The 18,907-nt window shown below is 40.3% G+C and overlaps 1 protein-coding gene across 1 annotated transcript in view; it reads right to left on the bottom strand.

Annotated features, from left to right (window-relative positions):
- Nucleotides 1-5,179: 5,179 nt before the first annotated feature.
- Nucleotides 5,180-18,907, bottom strand: part of RGS12 (regulator of G protein signaling 12) — a 93,400-nt gene continuing 79,672 nt past the window's right edge. The window contains exon 18 of the mRNA XM_065836647.2: nt 5,180-10,492. Coding sequence (XP_065692719.1) covers nt 10,128-10,492 — 365 coding nt within the window. The 3' untranslated portion in view covers nt 5,180-10,127. The remainder of the gene's footprint in view (nt 10,493-18,907) is intronic.

Below are 18,907 nucleotides of genomic sequence, written 5' to 3'. Positions count from 1 at the left end.
ACTGTAAGTACCTTCAGCTAAAAGTATCAGACCTTCTGATTGTCCCCCAGACAGAGGGTTGTTGTACTCATCTCCCTTCCCCAGCCCAGAGCTTCACAGCCTGTTGTCACCACCTGCAGCTGGCAGGAGCGGGCACAAGACCCTCGACAGCACAGCACCCAGAAGGTCCAGCCTTTTCAAACGGGCTCTCTGCAGCAGCAGCAAACACCTCAGGCATCTCCTCCTCTGGTTTCAGCACTCCTAAGAAGATTCTCCCCATTTTATTTGTACTTTTCCTGTGGTTTTAGCTTTATTTCACCCACTCCCACACCAGTCTTTCCTGCTAAAATTTACTTTTCCAAAGAGGCAGAAAACATGCTGATCAGGCTGCAACTCCACAAGCACGACCTCCTGGATGCTTTTTCCCCTTGGCATGGGTGGCTTTGTCACAGCAGGATGAGGTACCAGACCATATCTTGCCTACTAGTTTTCTCTTTTCTATTGACCACCATTGCATGCACTGATTTTGTAATGGTTTCATGCTTTCTTCTCTGTGAAATCACTTTTTTAGCCAGATTCAGCCACTGCAGTTGCAGGCATATATTTTAAAAGCCTTTACTTGCAGGTGTGCTTGCAAATGTTTCTTGAATGCATCCAGAAGATTTTAGTTCGGATCTGAAAAATCAAATTATATAAAAGTAGCAATAGAAGAGCTGGGCTAGAGCTGAAGAAACAAAACCAGGCTGTGATTTTATATCCCTAATCACACAAATCTGCTACAAGAGTATGCAGAACCTTCATTTATACACTCCAGACTTGGATCTAGGTGCCAAAACTAACCAAGACTGTAGAAGTCCATTTGAAGATGATACTTAGTTCTGTTCATATACCCAGATGTCATGGCATATCTAAAATACTGTGCCTGCAATGACTCTAGGATGTCTTTGCACAAAGAGACTGTTCCTCCTACTGTATGAATAGGAGTGGAAAGCAGGTAACTATTTTTCAAGGACTTTGATATAAACCTTTTCCGATAACCCTGGCTGAAACTGTAGGCCCATATACAGAGGCGTATGATTCTTTTTTAGCCATGTATTCAGTGAAAACTGACAAGAAGAGGTGTAGAGGCACCCACCTTCCACTGATGCCAACCTATTTAGGTAACTTCAGCAGAGGCTGATTTGCAATTGTTAGGCATGTACATTTTTAGCTGTGCTCAAATTCCTGCTATTCCACCCACTTTCTTCATTAGCATATTAGACGCCCCCATGGCATACTTTAAAACGGTCTATAAGTCAGGCATGTGTGAGGGAAGGTGGATCCACTTGTGCAGCTGAAGTCTTTGCTTTCGAAGTGGGGAAGAGCACTAACAGGGAAGAGACAGCCCCATGGGAAGGACACCAGCCCCACAGCCTGCCTCAACTTTGGGGTTATTTCCCATGGCAGGGTGGAGAGCTGAGGTCACAAATATTTCTCTAATTATTCTGATTGCAGCACTAATAATATTCTGTATAGAAACCTGTATATATATATATATATATATATACACACAAATACATTTTCCATATATACGTAATGAACCCAGCTGTCTGATTAAACATTCACATTCTGCTTTGCAGGTGACTCACACATCAGGGGTTGACATGCCAGGTGACACATGTTGATGAGCCTTTTGGCTATGGTGACAGGGGGAGCCACACAACGAGGTTCCCTCTGCTAAACCTGCACCCTGTGCAGGGAGCGCTCCTGTCACTCAGTGTCACTGTGGCCGCTGCCCAGGGCCAGCCTGGCTCCTCGGACAAAGGATTTTGCTGTGTCACCATAAGGATATTGACATTATATTTATCAGTCTGTATTGTCAATCTGTTAATTTAGCACAGTGTTTGCTTAGGCTTTCCCTGAGTTTTTTGCATTACAAAATGCAAACCTGTAAGGGACAGTCCCCAGAGGGTTTTTCTAACCATACGAGGAGTAGGTGTCATCCCAGTCAAGCAGTTGGCTGATTAGGACAGTGACAAATTGCAGCTTCTTTCCCCATCAGACACAAATCTCCTTTATCCCTCTTCCCTCCTGGCTCTTCCTCCCACTGCCTTTCTCCTCCAGTTTCTCCCCTGGGTCTTCCTGCTGCCAAACTCTTGATCCTACACAGGAGCCCAATCCTTGGACCTCAGTCCCAATGCCTTGGAGTGCGTTTAGGAGAGCTGGCAATGTAACAGGTAGGCAGAAAGATAAGGTTGCCTCCTGAAGGGAGACATGGGTGTCCCTCAGCCAGGGACACTGGATACAAAAGCCCCACTACTCATGGCCTCCTCTGTTACCTCCCTCTGCTCTCGCCTGTCCCTGGTCTCATCCTGTCGGAGACTGCTGCACATTTTTTTCACCAAATCAACAGGAATTCTGTCCCTGACAAAACCTAAAGACCCTTTTTCCCACACTCACAAAAGCAGGGCAGGCAGAGCTGTCCCAGGAAGAACCTGGGGTCCCTCTTGGGGAGCAGCCCTGTCCCCACTGCACAAACCCGACTACAGAAGTGATTTGTAACCCACTCACTACCTCTCCACTGGCATCCAGAACAGGATGAGGCTTAAGATTTCACAGCATGGACAGTGTCCCCTCTATATTTCCTTCTCTTTCATTTTCCCCCTCATTTTCCTGAACCTCCAGTGCCCCTCCTTGTGATTGCTGTAGAGGTAATTGCTGCTCTGTGTAATTGCGGCAGAGACAATCTGAGCTGTCACTGACTTACGTTGTTCACACATCAGGAGAAACTGGCAGATCAGAGTCACCCAACCCAGCTTCAGAGACCTGCTGCATATGTATTTACATCTGGGGTGGGTATCAAGGCTCCCAGCATAAGCAATGGAGACCTAGAAAATACAGAAGAACAGAATTCAAGTCACCTGTCCAAAAGTACGTTTCAACTCAAGGTTGAAACAATTATTCTTAATATCCATTGATGTATTAAACAAATGAGTATTTATATCTGTGAATAGTATTAACTATATCTCTAATAAATATATAAAGTAACACCCATGTTTAGGATATAAAGCAGCTTTGGAACATAAGTTAGACACAAAGATCCCAGCCAGGATCACATAAGAGAAACCATAACTTTCAGATCAGCTCTGTTAAGTTTTTTTTTAATTAAACTGGACTTTCTTTTGTCCACTTGAGGCCAAATCCTGTTAACTGCACAGTTGTCTAGCAAGAAAAATTACCTTTTACAGCATTACAGAGCAGGTCCTTTCATGGTATAAGCTGATGTCAGTGCAATGAATGGCAGCAAAATCTCCTGCCTCTGTATCTGTCCCTTTCCCACAATAGCATAAAACAAACAGGCAAGATGCAATGGGAGGACCAACATTGTTCAGGAGACTGAGGTGATGTGAGACTGGTAGAGAGTGCTCAGCCATCCAGCACCTTCCAATGGGAAGATGGACATCTGCCTCTTTGTGCCTTCACCCTCTCACCAGGGAGTGAAGTTGCAGCATGTGTTGTTCTGGATTTTCTAATACTCTCATGCACACGTTTTACTCAACACTCAGATGAGCAGGGATAAGATCAAAGATGTGCCCACCACCACTGATTATCTCCTGGTTGCAAACAAGTTTCAGTTAACTGCTTTGCAAACAGAGGGCTGATCTCAACCAGCTGTTGCTTAATCCTGGCCATAGTAGTGACTCTGGAAATTTTAGAAGTATGGAAGAGGTTGAGGTTGTGTAGATGTTGGTATTTGAGTTCAGGTTGTTGGTATACTAGCAAATACAGTTACCAAAAGGGATGCATGAAAGGATGCTTGTGCAAGTCTATAAATGAGGGAGAACAGTAATTAAAGGATAGTTTCCCCTCATCACATGGTTTCATCGTTCCAGAAAAGACTCAGATTATTAAGAAATACCCTGGTCACCTCTTGCAGAAACGGAGACATTAGTTTCATTTTTGTGCCTTGATTTAAGATTATGCTACTCCAAGAGGAATAGCTTTAATTAGATGAACTTCTAGCTGGCCTTTCATTTCTTTATCAGCTTTATTCTTTATTGAGGCTTGAAGCTGTACAATAACTAAATTATATACTATTTTGAGATTGTGAGTAGATCTTTGCAGGCAGAGAATGTAAATGAGTTACAGGTTGATGCATCCTGGCAAAGCAGACACAAGGTATATAGGAATATACTTCTCAAAGTTGGACTTCAGGGCCCTCTCCAGTGTGGTAGCTGAGGGGTCTTTGCAATACTCACCCCAAGGCTCGGTGCTGGCTGTGGACACTTGGAAATGCTCCAGAGCCTTTCAGCTCTGTGTACCTGCAGGGGTGAGATCCCGTATCATCACTGGAAACTGGTATGAGATCACCACAGGGAGCAGCAGAGCACTGGCATGGACTTGGAAGAGTTAAGTTTCATCCCGCTCCCATCAGCCATTATTTTCTACTGTTGCTACTCAAAACTTCTGCATGCCTTTGCTCAGCACAGAGTGTTCAAACTACAAACAAAGAGGATGGTGAATGAGAAGGGAACTATTTAAGGAGCATCATGTCACTGACTCAGGTTAGTCTACACAGACACTGAGCCACCGGGCCCCTCCAGTTTGTTCCGCTCTTGCTCTCTGGCAGATAGAGCATCCACACATTTTAGCAGTGCCTGCTCCCAGGGCACAGCTGTTCTGATGCATTTGTCCACTCAGAAACTGCAGAGCTAAACCATCCACCGGGACTATGCAGAGTGGAAGCCAGAGAGGGGTTACACTGTACCTGGAAAACATCCAGCTACTGCCTTACCCCAGGTTTGCAATCCCTTTGCTTTGCTAGAATAGAGCAAAAGGAGTTAATTAAAGGCTAAAAGCCTAACCCACTGTTATTAAATTCCAGAGGATGAGCTATTTTTAAGGTATATAAATATTTGGCAGAAATTCTTAACAATCCTCTTCTAAAGGAATTTCTTTATGTAAGCTAGGTTTAAGATGACATCTTTGCAAAATCTAATAAAATACAGGCTAGTTTCGCGTTGTCTTATACGTCCGTTGGAGCTGTGATGCCCAAATGGCAGCAGGTCCCAGAATCACTGAGAAAATTTTTTTCACATCTTTTTGCTATGTTGGAATTACATATCAATGAAACAGTACCAGTTCCAGTGGTATAAATTATTTACTTACTACATACACAATTAACATTTTAAATGAGTTTGACACACTTAAAATTCTATAAACATTATTGTGCAGTACAGGATTTCTCAATGCTTTGGGGAGATAAGGCATGAGAAATAAATCTAATATGCGTTTTCATATTAGAAAGACATTATATGTAAGTTTGAAGACAAAAACACAAATAAAACAAGAATATAAATCAAATTCTGTACAACAACATTTTAGACTGTACAACAGAACGATCACTTGGGATTAAAAAATATAAACAATTTTCTTTCCTCATCTTCCACACAAACAATTCAGAAAACATGTTGGTTCATGTGTAACGCTTTGGATTTGCTAACATTTTGAGTAATGCAGGCAAGATTTGCAGACACCTGATCATCCAGTACTACTCAGCAGATAAAGGTCTCCTGAAAGAAATCAAGAGTAACCAAGCTGAAAGTGACAGTTGCTCTACAGCAAGGAAATATTTGAGTAATATCAATGAAAGCTTTTCTTGTGTTTCAACTGCCAGTGGATTAGGGTTCACAAACCTCCTGGTTGTTCAGTGCCCACGATGCTGAGCTTGGGCTGCTGTTCCAAGAGCACAGGCAGAGAGAAGGACTTGGATGTGCCACTTGTTTTTGCTGCGGGGTAAACACCCACACTGCCCATAGAGCAACACTGTTGTCACACGGGTTTGCTAAAATCCCACAAAGCTTGGAAATCTGCGTGTCGATGCAGAAAACACCGTCGTTTCTAAACCCAACACAATGAGCTGCGGTTGAGAGTTAGGAGGAGTGCCTTGGCCCCGCAACGGTTTTGGCTTCTCACACCCCTTGATAAGGACCAGCCATTGGGCCATGGCCTTTGCCTAACTGAGCCTTTGGAAACTTCCCAAAATCTTTGAGAAATTGTGAAAAGATGCCTCTGGGTGTTTGCATCACGGACGCTGTGGTGCACTATGGTACACTCGCCCTGCCTCCCAGCTACCGAGTACTTTAGGAGAGATGATTTTAAATGACAATATTCACTATCAGTTCTGTGTTGGAGTGGTCTGGGATGAGCAATAACACCACTACTGAGAAGCAACTGCCAGCAAGGATTTCTGTTTTGTGGCAAAAATCAGGCTACTTAGAAAAAAATCAAAAGAAGTGTGGATTGTCCCTGCTACAACGAGATAAGGAGGCTACCAGCTGAGCCACATCTTTTAACAGTTTTCTGTTAAGAGTAAATTGCAGCATCAGAAGAGAAGGAGGAATAACGCAATGCACGCTACAGCAAAGGCAAGAAAAGAGGCCAAGAAATTGTGCACAAAGGACCCAGCATCCTTGAAAGACATTAAATAGCCCCAGAAGACTTCCAGGGGCACATGAAAGGACGTGGTAGAGTCAGGTGTTGGCTCCTTCCCACAGAGCAGTAAATCTCTCACAAACTCTTGTTGCAAAGCCTATTTATGTGCCTTCGAAAAACACCAGTTGTTTGTCATGCAGTCCCCCAGAGCAAAATTGTGTGTGGTTTATTTTGCCTGTGTGCTATGTGACAAATTTGTTGACAAGGCACACTGCTATAGTAGTCCTATGGGGGAAGTCCCTTTGCAAGCTTGCCTATATGTATATTTTCTATTCACAGAGACATCATAAAAAACCAGGGGGTGGGGGGAGAGGGAACAACCACATGGACAAACAGAGACTTGCAGAGTTTATGAGGCTAAAACCACTACCATTTGAAAATCAGATGCCATAACAATAAGTAAAATATGAGAGAAATGCCATATTAAATAATATTTTAAATGCTGACAGATTTCTAAGTGTTGGTGGTTTTTTATATCACTGGTTGTTACAGTTTCAGGTTCAAGTACTGATATAGGTCTGTGGATCTCCTTTTTTCACATAAGAGGACAGGGAGACCAGATTCCCTTATTATTTATCGCTGCAGGATCAAGGAAACATAAAAGTAACTGTCTGTACAAGTGGAGTTTCAACACAGGAAAACTGGGAAAAATAAAAGAGAAATAAAGCCACATAAGATCTGATTATCTTTAGGAACTAACTGGCAAGATGATAAAGGATTAAGCTATCATGCAGCACTTCAATTGGGCTGGTTTTTTTTAATTGCAAATAGATTTCATTAGTAGTGGAAGTCACAGTATAATGAGGCAACTTAAAATCAAATTATAATGTTGATGTCACACAGTAATTAACACTGGACAACATCCTTAGTAAAATCTTGGAAAACATCCGTCAAAGACAGGCTCTCCGTATTCATTTTTATTAATTCCATGATCAGTGGCAACCGATTCCAGCAGGGTTCGCTTTTATATTTCACCAAATATTGATTAGAACAGCTAATATTATTAATTATTTCTAAGTCTAAGTAATTGATTTCCATCAGGCCTAGCTAAGAAGTCATTGTTCTAAACAATACGCCAATAACTGGCTCAACAGTGCAGCACAGGGAGGAACATTTTTTCCCATGTCCCTTTGTTTGCAGGATTTCCAGGCATTGTGCCAAGATTTCTCCCTGTTTTAAAGAAAAGTCCGTTCTTTCACATCCTTAATTTTTCCTCTGCACAGCTTTACTCTCCTGTGCCGCCACATTCCCTTTGAATCCTTGATACAGTCAAATCCAGTTTGCTGCACTCAGAATTTAAAACCAGCATATTTGTTTGCTTCTTTTCTGAGCGCAGCCACTTGTGGAAAGAAAACAGGAGAAGGTGGAAAACCAACTCTTTGATTTGACCATGGCTTGTAGGGGCTTCATCTGATGGTCCCGAATTGAATAGTCAATCCCCTTCCATTTTTCAGACTCCATTATATCTCCCCTCAGCTCTCTCATTTTCCAGCTGTATTTCTCACTAAAAGTCACTTAAGTGCACTTGCGCAATAAGATAAGCAACCTTGTTTCATCTAAAATACCAGTCAGAGGCTAATAAAGAGTGTAATTATTGTATTTGAATTTCAAGCTTCTACCTGTATGAAGTGAGGATTTGATTTTCCAAGACACTCAAAAAGCGCAAAGCGTATCACAAGCCAAAAAGCCCTCTTGAGTTTGACTGGTGTAATATTGGTCTTGATTAGAACAAAGCTATTTATTTTCCAGAAGATCGGAAAAAATTGTAGCCATTTATCTGTGCAAAGGAATTCTCTCTCAAGGCAATTATTAGCAAAAAAAGAAAAAAACAAAACAAAAACTTTAAAAATACATAGATACTTAAATATTTTCACATCATGGGGCTATTACTGTTTAGTTACACAGGTGATATATAGTACAATACAAACCAACATATCCTATGGATCACTATAAAAGCTTTCCCCCTTTATCCCCAGTACAGTCTGAGCACTTGCACAGTCAGACTGCACACAGTCCACTACGGCTGTACTTTAACAGCCCAGTCCATTGCAATGTGGTACCCAGTTACACCAGTTTCCAAGCCTGTTCACTCTCTCCTAGTTTTGATCTCAGTTGCTGCCCGCTACGTTTCCCGAAGTCTCTAGTATCTATGATTTTAGCATGATTCTCAAATTGCTTTTAATCTTTAATGTTTTTAAAAGAGCGTCTATTTCATAGGATATATCCTCATTCAGTTACATTCAGTTGAGCCGTATGTCAACAAAGGTTTTCCTCTACATAAAGATCAAAATCACTCAGCAGTAAAAAAGTACTAATGGGTGCTGTGTCCACTTATATCACTGGAGTATTTGAGGTTTAACTCTTAAGCATTAAGAGTCTTACTTTACTGTTATTATATCATATTTACCTCTTTCTCATCTTACAGAGTTGAGTGTTAAGAAACTAGTGGCTGCCTCCAGTGCCCTCATCTATTCAGAAAATTCACCATTCTTGGTAGGTTTCAGGAGCAAAGAAAAAGAAATTAATGAATAATTATTGTACTGTTTTAGACTTACTGCCTGTGCAGATCTGCAGTCGAGCTATGCAACACAACATTTAAGTCCCACGATAATTCCAAGGCACCAGAACCACCAGAAGGTCTCAACATATACACTCACTATTGTTTTAAGTTGGTGAGCAGAGGTCCAAACGCTCTCGTTTCTTTGTGTACCCTTTTGCTTGTCCAGACTCATAACCTCTTCTGAAGAAACGGCAAAGGAGGAAAAGGAGTGGGTGGCAAAAGCAGCATGTTCAGTAGTCTTAACTACCTTTTCTTTCTCAAAACTCTGCCCAAGGCTAGAAGATTAACTGAAACTAGAATTAAGGACAAGAAGAATGAGGGGCACTTAACCACTTATTGAAAGAGCAATAACAAAATTTCCCTTCCCCCAAAGCTAAAAGACACTGAGAGCAGTGATGAGGAGTGACCTGGGTGACTGTCCCACCACTGAATAATTAGTATATACATTGCTAGTATGGAAACATCACCAGTGTTGGCTACAGGAGCAGCTATTATTCCCAGCCCAGGAAATTCACAGCTTTTTTTTCTTACTGCCTGTATAACAATGGTCTTATTGCATATATCCTTCCAGGCAATGCATTAGGCAAGAATGAATTCCACTTGGACCTCTTCCCAAATGTTATGAGACAGATAAGAAAATATTAAGAAAATAATCCTAACATTTTACACCAGTAACTGATTTTACTTCCACTTCAGAAGTCTACCGACACACAGGGAATCCTGCAGACCAGGAAAAAACATTGGAAGATTAAAGTGACATTATCTTAAAATAAAAAGTTTGGGTAGGGAAATTTAAAGTGAGTTTGTCTTTATTAAAGACAAGAAGGGTAGGCGTGGAAATAATAATTTTAATTGCACTGTGCAATGGAATCATCCCAGGGAAAATGATACAGAAAGGGTAAGAGAACAAAAAAAATAGGTCAATACTTTCACTGAAATACTATTTTTTTCACTCTGTGGGTTCTAACTCACATCAGAGACAGCCTGGCAGGCTCGTTGAAGGCAACAGGTACTGAAAACAACTTACAACCTGCAGAAACATGTCTCTAAGGGGTATCTCCATTGCGGCTGGTGCCAAGGAAAAATACCAGAACTTTTAATTAAAACCAGAGATTTAAACAAAAGTAGCTTTATACTGATTCTCAGTGCCCTTATTCTTCTCACTCTTTACAGTAATCAGAGAGGGAAGGTCTGACGTCCTGTAAACTCCAGTCCTCATCCTCCCCTGGCAAGACCTCAGTTCCGAGATGTAAACTTCAAAGCTGAGGTTCCCTTCAGAATCGTCACAGGAGCGTGTGCTGGTGTCCTCCAGTTTGACTCCATCCACATCGATGATCCTGTTCACAGGGAGCTCCGTACCGGGGTTCTCTCTCACACCAGGAGGATTAAAGGTTCTGCTGCTCTTTGCTTTGTGAGACATTTGCTTACAAGAGTTCCCTGAAGTCTCTTGTGAATCTTTTTTCTTTCTGTGGTTTGCACCTAATGGAAGAATCAAAAACAAAAGACACAAAACAGAAGAGTTATGCACCTCCTGGCTCGTAGCAGTTTTCAGTATTGCAGCCTGCTCTGAGGTCCTAGTGGCAGATAGTCAGCTGGGATATTCCCCTGCCCTGGACAGGAGACTTGTCGTACCAAGCAGGTAACCAAACAGCAGATCTCAATGATACGTGTCAAACATTAATATGTGGTCTTAATTTAGCATTTTTTGGGGTTTTTAACAAGACTCCATTAAAAATAACTACTTACTATAAACTTGTACAGCTCTAAAACCAAACATCCCACCTCCAGCAATCCCAGAGGTGAAGGAAGAGAATACAGAGCTTCCACTGGGGCAGAATGGGAGATGTTCCTTGACTTGGACTGGCCTCCAACACCAGATCCCTGCTGAGATATTACTGTCACTTGGCTAGAGATTAATTCTCTAGCATACTAAGAAAGTATGATTTGAAGATGCAGTTCACTGTCCTGAACTGCAGCTGAGAAATTATTGAAGATGGTTTATGAGACAAGAAGAAAAGAAAGAACTTAATCTGCTGAAGGGCTTTAAACATTCGAGAAACACCTGAGTTATGTGCGATTTTTTTAACCTTGAAGCTTCTTTTTGGTACAGCACTTGTAAAACCAAAATTGGGCCTGTTGTCTAGAACTACTCACACAAAGCCATTACTATCCCAAGTTAACCCTAAAGCCCTGAGCTCCTCAAAAGCTGGTTTTGCATTAGGCATAAGACTGCAAACTACTGGGCACTTGTTACAGCAAATGCAGATAAAGCTGTTCTGCCTTTTTCAACAGGCACCAAGAAGGGAAGGACAAAGAATGAGTTAACTTCATTATTTGCACCATGGTTATCAACATGATTTCTGTAATTGAGGTGCCCCCACCATAACGATATAATAAAGGGCAACATCTGCAGGGAGCGAGAACTGCGTTTATTAGACCAACTGATAGCCAAGGAAAAAAGAAAACCTTTGGAAGGCACCAAGGCAAACCTCAGCAAGGACCTCCATTCAACATTCAATCTCTTTTTTTCCAGGTATACCAGCTGGCCTTTTAAAAGACACCGTCTTCTCCAACAGGCATTACCTAAACCATTTTTAAACCATTTGCCCATTACATCCCAGTGGCTGACTAGCACATTTAGCCACACAAATCCCATGAGACTTGTGTGGTTAAATTCCATGGATGGCTTTGAAATCTGTTGTGTTTGTTCCAGAAAGTAATGTGTACAGTGTTTTTTGCAAGAAAAATAAATTTCAACGTATAATCATCATAATCAAGAACTTTTTGATACGGAGAAGGGGAAAATGTAAATGGAAAGGACAAAAAAACACGATTTCATACTGTTTTGTTCAAACCACTCCAGGGTCTTCCCAAAGGTTAAAGCTTTCTATTTAATGAAAGTCAGTTAAAATGCTAAGTAGTGCAATATTATTTTAGTGCTTTAGCTACAGGGCAGCCCCACATTAATAATGTGGATAATCCCCATCAGTAACGCCTGGCTTTTTTCACATCCAGAGGAATTAGATCAAACTCCAAACAAATCAGCTGAGCAATAGCAGAGGGAAGGCAGAAAGCTTTCTCAGCCCTGTTAGCCCAGCACGACTCCAGCCTGCTAAATTACAGCTAACAGTTAATGCGACTGGATTACCCTTCATGTTTACATCTTCCTACTGCAGCCGAACATTGGCTTAATTTTAACTGCTGTTTGCATGGCTGTGGTGTAAAATGCTATTCTCCTATTCTAAAATGTTTATCTTAACATGAATGTACTAAATTGCACTCTTGATCTTTTTAAGCTGCTATTCTACCCCCTTTGAGGAAGATCTCTAATTCTCCTTTCATGTTGGTTTAAAAGAGATACTAACTTCAAAAAAAAAGCCATACTAATGATAAACTACACCAAATAGTTCGCATTGACAGAGCATGAGTCACCCAGTAGTCTTAGTATTGAGAATACATCCTTCTACTAAATGTAATGTAAGGAAAGAGATTTGATGGTGGTATAAGGCCTTACAGTTTGACTTGAACTAAGCTGAAACTTTCCACAGGCGGAAGACACAACCTGCATTAACTGGGTACAACAGGAAACTCCTGCTGAGGAACGCTATGGAAGGTACTGGTATTGCTGTATTTATTTGGCTGTTTTCTACAGCTCCATACAAGAAATGCCATGAAGTCTTGGAATTAAGGTGTCACTGAGTCACCACAACCAGGCTTGTAAATTGTCTACTGGGAACGAAGCAAAAAATTAGGTCAACATTAGCTCTTGGAAGAGGAATAAATCTGTACTATAGGAAGATTTTTCTATTAATGCCCTTTTCAGGAGCAATCCCACTGAAGCACCTAATAAATTACTACTAGAGGTAGGACAGTAACACAGAATGTCTTATCTAAAACGTTGGTTCAAAAGAATACGGAATTACTAAAGGATAATACTGGGAAGATGATTTGTCTTTTCCTGGCAGGGTAGAAATGATGTTGGCTCATCTACACCAAACAGGAAGATGACTTCAAGACTAGCACTACACTGGAAGTATATTCTAATGCGCTTTTTTTTCTTTCTCATTTTTGTAAAACAAACCATTTACGAATCACCAATAATAGGAGGGATTCCCAAAAGCGGCTTGTGTATAAAAGCATTCTGCAAGTCTTGAAACATATTTAAAATAGATTCAAGATTTGCATGTACTCAATTGAGCTTTATAATGAAGCTTAAATGATGCCTACAAAACTTCTCCACTCATCTCCTCTTCATATTCTCTTTTTGAGCAACAAATACCTTAGCAAACTTGTATATGTGGGCACCATCTATGGTGCAGAGAGCTTTCACAGATAAAATTTCTCTTCACTTATTCTTACACTGAAGTGATTAAAACCTCCATGGGTATCTCTGTGATTGCTTTGCCTAAAGCATCTCAGGAATGCTGTTGCATTGTCCTGAATCTACCCTGTCAAATGTTCCAGCTCACATGAGAAGGGAAAGGAAGCCGGAGCTCAGAGCAGTGCTGGAACAGCACGCTCAGGCCCTACTGGTGGCCTTCGGCCCCCTGCTGAGCATTCCACGCAGCTCTAAGGGAATTTCCTCCTGCATCTGATCGCATTAATATATTCCAGCTGCTTTAAGGGTGGGATGATGCATGTCTTCTACTGCCTTTAACCTGGAGATCTGCTATTTTACAGCCTCGCAGCTAAATCACTGCTTAGAAGACTGGATGTACCAGTCCACGTTTTTCCAAAGGTTCCCAATCCAGGCAGCGTTTTGGCTGATCTCCTGATCTCCTTTACCAACATTACTCTCTTTCTCATATTTTGATCTTGGGTAGTATTTTCAAGCTCTCTGAATTTAATGTTATGATTATGGGAAAGTGTCTTTACAGAGTAAGACAAAGGGAATTTTTGTTCTTCTTTATAAACCATTCCTCAAGCTCTAAGTAAAATCTAAGGGAGACACTGGAAGATGTTGTCGCCCAAGTAGTTTAGGACCCAGGCAGCATGTGGCAAAATTCCAGGCAAAGGTGAGGTCACCAAAAATCTAGAAATTTCAGGAACAGCATTAACTGTCAAATGTAGATGATAGGATCAAATAACCATAACTCTAATGCAGATGTTTGGGATTTGAAGGTCCACTCATATCTCGCAATGCTTTCGTTTCTAACTATTAGATTAACCTATTTCCAATGTGGCAAATTTTAGTCAAGATTCACTTCTTAAAGCACAATTTAGATCTGATCTGAAATTCAGCATCTACATTTTTAAGTGATAAATACTTGCTATAGTTCCGTTAACACTGTACTTCTATTTTTTCTTTTAGTCCTTTTTTTTTTTAATAAAAGCAAACAGACTTTTTTAAAGTTTCACTGTAAGATGAGTTCTGTATTTGATAATCCATACCTAGTGGGGTTCATATATGACAGGGAGCTAAATTCTACTCCATAATTTATCCAACACCATCTTCATATAGACAGACACGTCTTCTATGTAGTTTCAGTGTTTCACTTAGCATTCTGGCTTTGCTAGAATCCTACTGCTCTTGTCCAGACCATGTATTGTATAGATGGCTCTCGACTGAACTAAAAGCTCACAAGGATGCTCTGATTTCTACACCATCAATCCCTGACACTCAACTTCCAACATCAGAGAGCATCGGATTTTCCATTAAGAAAAATGAGCCCCAGTTTAATGATTTTGTGGACATACAGCAGATAAAAATCTGTTTGAATTATTTCATATTATAACTCATGTGAAAAGAAATCACCTAGATTTTCCCTAACAATTGGAATTGGTTATTTACTGGCATATACCACCTCCAAGTGCAACTAGCCACTTCCAGTGCCCAAATTCATCGACTCTGGTGTGTTCTCTAATGCAGGAGATGGGGCAGATCCTGCTCTCAGCTCTGACTCCGTACCACAACCTGTCCTAAGGTGATAACGTGTGGCTGAGGGAACATTCCTCTACGTGAGACGACAAGACAGGAGCTCTGCTGTGGTCACTTCTGCAGTGGGTGTTTCCTTCAATGTCCTAGAAATACTCCAGTGCCAGTAACCCTTTTCCTGTAATCTGGCAGTTTCACTCTGGGAACGACACTTCCCTCTTCTTGTCCTAAACACTCAAGAATGGTATTTTAAAATTTGAGGCTTCCCAGATGTGAATTCTTTTAAGTGGTGGATCAATGACTTCCACACTGGCTGATGTATTGTTAGTACTGTAAGCATTCTTTTTTTCAAGTTTGTAAAGTGATTTATGCTTCCAAAGGGAGGAAGATACTTTACATATAAGATTGAGAATTCTGCAGGTTAAATCCCCTTCACAAGTTTCCTTCCTTTTATCTCGTAACTTATACAACACCAAGGAGAAAGAGGATTTAATAAAAGGTTCCTACCTACAGTTTATGCTAAATCTTTGCAAAGGAAATTTGACTTCATATGCTGTATTTCCCTTTCATGATGAAACACCAACCGCAGCATATGCTCAGTGCCTTGAAATATGACTCAGTAACCATGTGGGCATCAAGCTAGGAAATGGCTTATTCTACAAAGCAGCAATACTCTGCATTACCAGTTTATTTACTTTTGCCCTGGGAATTTCTGGAATACATTTGCAGTGTTAAGCTTAGAAAGACAGGGCTGACGGTAACTCTCTCATTGCACTCATCTCAAAAGCATTTGCAAGAAGAATAAAGCACTAAGTATTATTTTGAAAGATAATTTCTGTATATTCCATAGAAGAGGGAGCTGGTATGACTACTACTGCTCACCATGGCATGTGTAATCAAAAATGGAAGCGCCGCAAGCTGTTTTTCTTGGGGACGGTGACCTTTCATAGACAGGGCTACAACAGCTGCTGAAGGGACCTGCACACAACGTCACGTAGATTGCTTAGGTTTTGTTTCTACGGTGCTAAAATTGAAATAATTGTTGGTTGAACCACTTTCCAAGCAATAGGTGTGACAAAACACCTCTGCAATAGTCTACAAATATTCAACCCTCAGTCTGATCTTCCAGCATTTATTGTTGATATTGTGTTTGCTTTTCCGTCAGTATCAGCAGGTTTTGTTATTGCGGAGACTAATCTGCTGGGAAATAGTGGATTGAATTACTTGAATCAGTATTAATTTGATCTGCCATTCATCACGTTATTTTTCAATTAAGAAACTCTAAAATGTGGTTTAGCAGAGCTACCGGTTGTATTTCAACTAATAATTCAACTAATTCATCGCCCAAATGTAAGTCATGTGTTTGAATACATCTGAACTTAGTCTGTGTGCCTTTGGTTCAAAGAGCACTTGTAATTCTTCTAACATTTTATCTAGTCATTGATAAAATTTGTAATTCTCTCTGAAATCCGTTTCTTGCTGTTCGATTGAAATACGCTCATATTTCAAATAATTATCCCTGGAGGTCTTCCTTGCTTCCTGCTTGTCTCCTCTTCACATAACCCTCCTCCTTTGCTTATTATTGATCTCAGCCATGTACTACATGTAATTCTCCCATTTAATCATTCTCTGATAGAAAGAGGATTAAGATTCTGGCTTTAGTATTACTGGATCCCCACGAGTACTTCTTTATATTGATCCAGAATCCAATTATCTTCTACAAAATTACAGACACAGCAAGGATATAATTAACTGCAGGACAACAGCCTTAGTAAAAAATAATGATTTACATTATTTTTACATCTTTAGTCATAATCTCTTCCTTTTCTTAAATTCCTATTTCAATTATGCTTTCACTTGCATGGCTATCTTGATTTACATAGGAAACACCACTAGATTTTCTCTAAAATTTGCTATGTGAATTAAGGGATTATGTAAAATATTAATTACATAAAATATTACCTAACTTACTACAAATGTAAAGGTTTGTTTTGAATTTTTGAAGATACAGTCATTGTTTTTAATCTCCTTAAGTATCACAGAGTTAAGTTCACTGCGCTTGGAATTTATTGCCCTTATAACTGCAAAGTTTAGGAGCCAAGAAGTGAGAGTCCCAGGAACAGCGCGGATTCAGTCTGGTCTCTGTCCCTTGGTTGCACCCACCGTGCTGCGTCCTCTCTGTGAATCACAAAAAAGAGCTGTTGGGATATTTTTTCCTTTCTTTGTTTTGTCTTTGGGAACAATACCCAGCCCCAGGCTCCGAGTCCACCCTGCATTTTATTCCTGCATCATTTATCTTTCAAAGCAAACCCAATCCTAGCACTGCTACCAACTACGGCATTTCTGAAAGAATTCTTTCCAATAAGAAAGGAAGCGAGTTTATTTTGAGGATACAATTGCCCATCTATTTCAGACACAAAGCAGGATCTTCTGAACAAATGAAGTCTAAATTCACCCTGTATCTCCCAAAGCCTTATTATTAAACTATAATTCCAGAGAGTTCACCATGCTTTTCTTTTCCCTAACTGGCTCTCTGCCTTAACCAATGACATTGCCCACCTACTAAAAGAGAGTTTTGAATAAGCCCTTTATCCGACTGAATTGCTGCATCCAGTCTATGCATCTACTCAAAAAAATTCCTTCTTATTTGGTAGGCAATAATTCCATCGACTGCAACTGTCATTTCACTTGGCGAATATTTCTCATGCTAAATGGAAAACAATTTAAAAGAAGTAGGTTTGTTTGTTTGTTTTGAAATAACACGGGCTCTGCACTGATATTCACAGGGCTTGGGGGGAACCACAGGTTTGCAAGCTGCCTCTCCCCAGCTATTTTTCACCTGGGTAAGGAATGTGCCGGACCCCTGGGAAAAACTGGACAACATACAAAGTACCTGGACTACACCGTTCAATTAAAAACAAAACCAATACAGACTAAATCAATATTTTAGCACTCTCAAAAACGAATGTATCACTTCAAGCCAATTACACCACACAACAAATTATTCCTTCCACGGATGAGTTACGGCCACCATTGTACGCAGAGACACCAAGTGCATTTCAGAACTTGTTTTCAGGTTCCAGAAACCTCCAGTTTTTAGAGTGGGAAATTCGCCAGCACTGGCAAGCTCGTTCAAAAATAAAGACATTTTCTTCTTGATGAGTAGCACAACTAGAATCAGTAATGATTCTTGTGTTGCAAATTGATTTGATACTTACTTCCTAGCCAAAAATTATAATACTACAGTAGAAACACGTTTGACTTATTTAGGAAAATTAAGAACTGTGTTTGAAAAATTGTTTCCAAAGTCTTTGAGTGATGTAAAACTCATTTTGCTGTTTTCCATCAATTCATAACTTGCTTTCTAGATCTTCAAATGAAAAAAACCCCAAACACCAACATCCAGAGTTACCCGTTCCAGGGGTGGATATTGAGCTGGCTTTGCTGCATCAGTTGGAGAGTTGCCCCCTCAGAACATGGGGGACAATGTGATCCCCAAAGCCCTTTTCCCAACATGTATCAACTCAACATATAAAAGCCCAATGCACAGTGTAAGCCATCTTTGTTATTTACCTCTACACCAACTGGAAACCAAGATTACAGAGCACTTTAAATTATGTAGTCATTATTTTTCTTTTTATCCCAACATTTTAATTCAATAAACCAATCAGAAATGAATTTTCCATTGTTAGGAGATTATGAATGGAGAACCATTAAAGCACTTAAAAAAGCAACCATTATTAATGACTTAGTCCTTTGAAATATCAATTATTGACTGGAGATAGTCTCCAGCAGTCTTTATCATAATTCCTGTACATCATTGGATAGTCTTTCCATGCAAACTCCACAAAATCATGAAAACAGAAAGGTTTTGTTCCAGCCCACACTTTTTCCATAAAATCACTGTTCTTTTCTACAATACAGTTCCCATAAAATAGCATTCCACTGTGAGAGGAGTGTAGAATTCTGCATGCAATAACATTGTAGCAAAAAGGTGTTTTACATCTTTCTTTTAGATT

This window comes from Patagioenas fasciata, chromosome 4 (assembly GCF_037038585.1).
Source record: "Patagioenas fasciata isolate bPatFas1 chromosome 4, bPatFas1.hap1, whole genome shotgun sequence".
Classification (NCBI taxonomy): domain Eukaryota; kingdom Metazoa; phylum Chordata; class Aves; order Columbiformes; family Columbidae; genus Patagioenas; species Patagioenas fasciata.
This window is presented reverse-complemented; position numbering and strand designations above follow the sequence as displayed.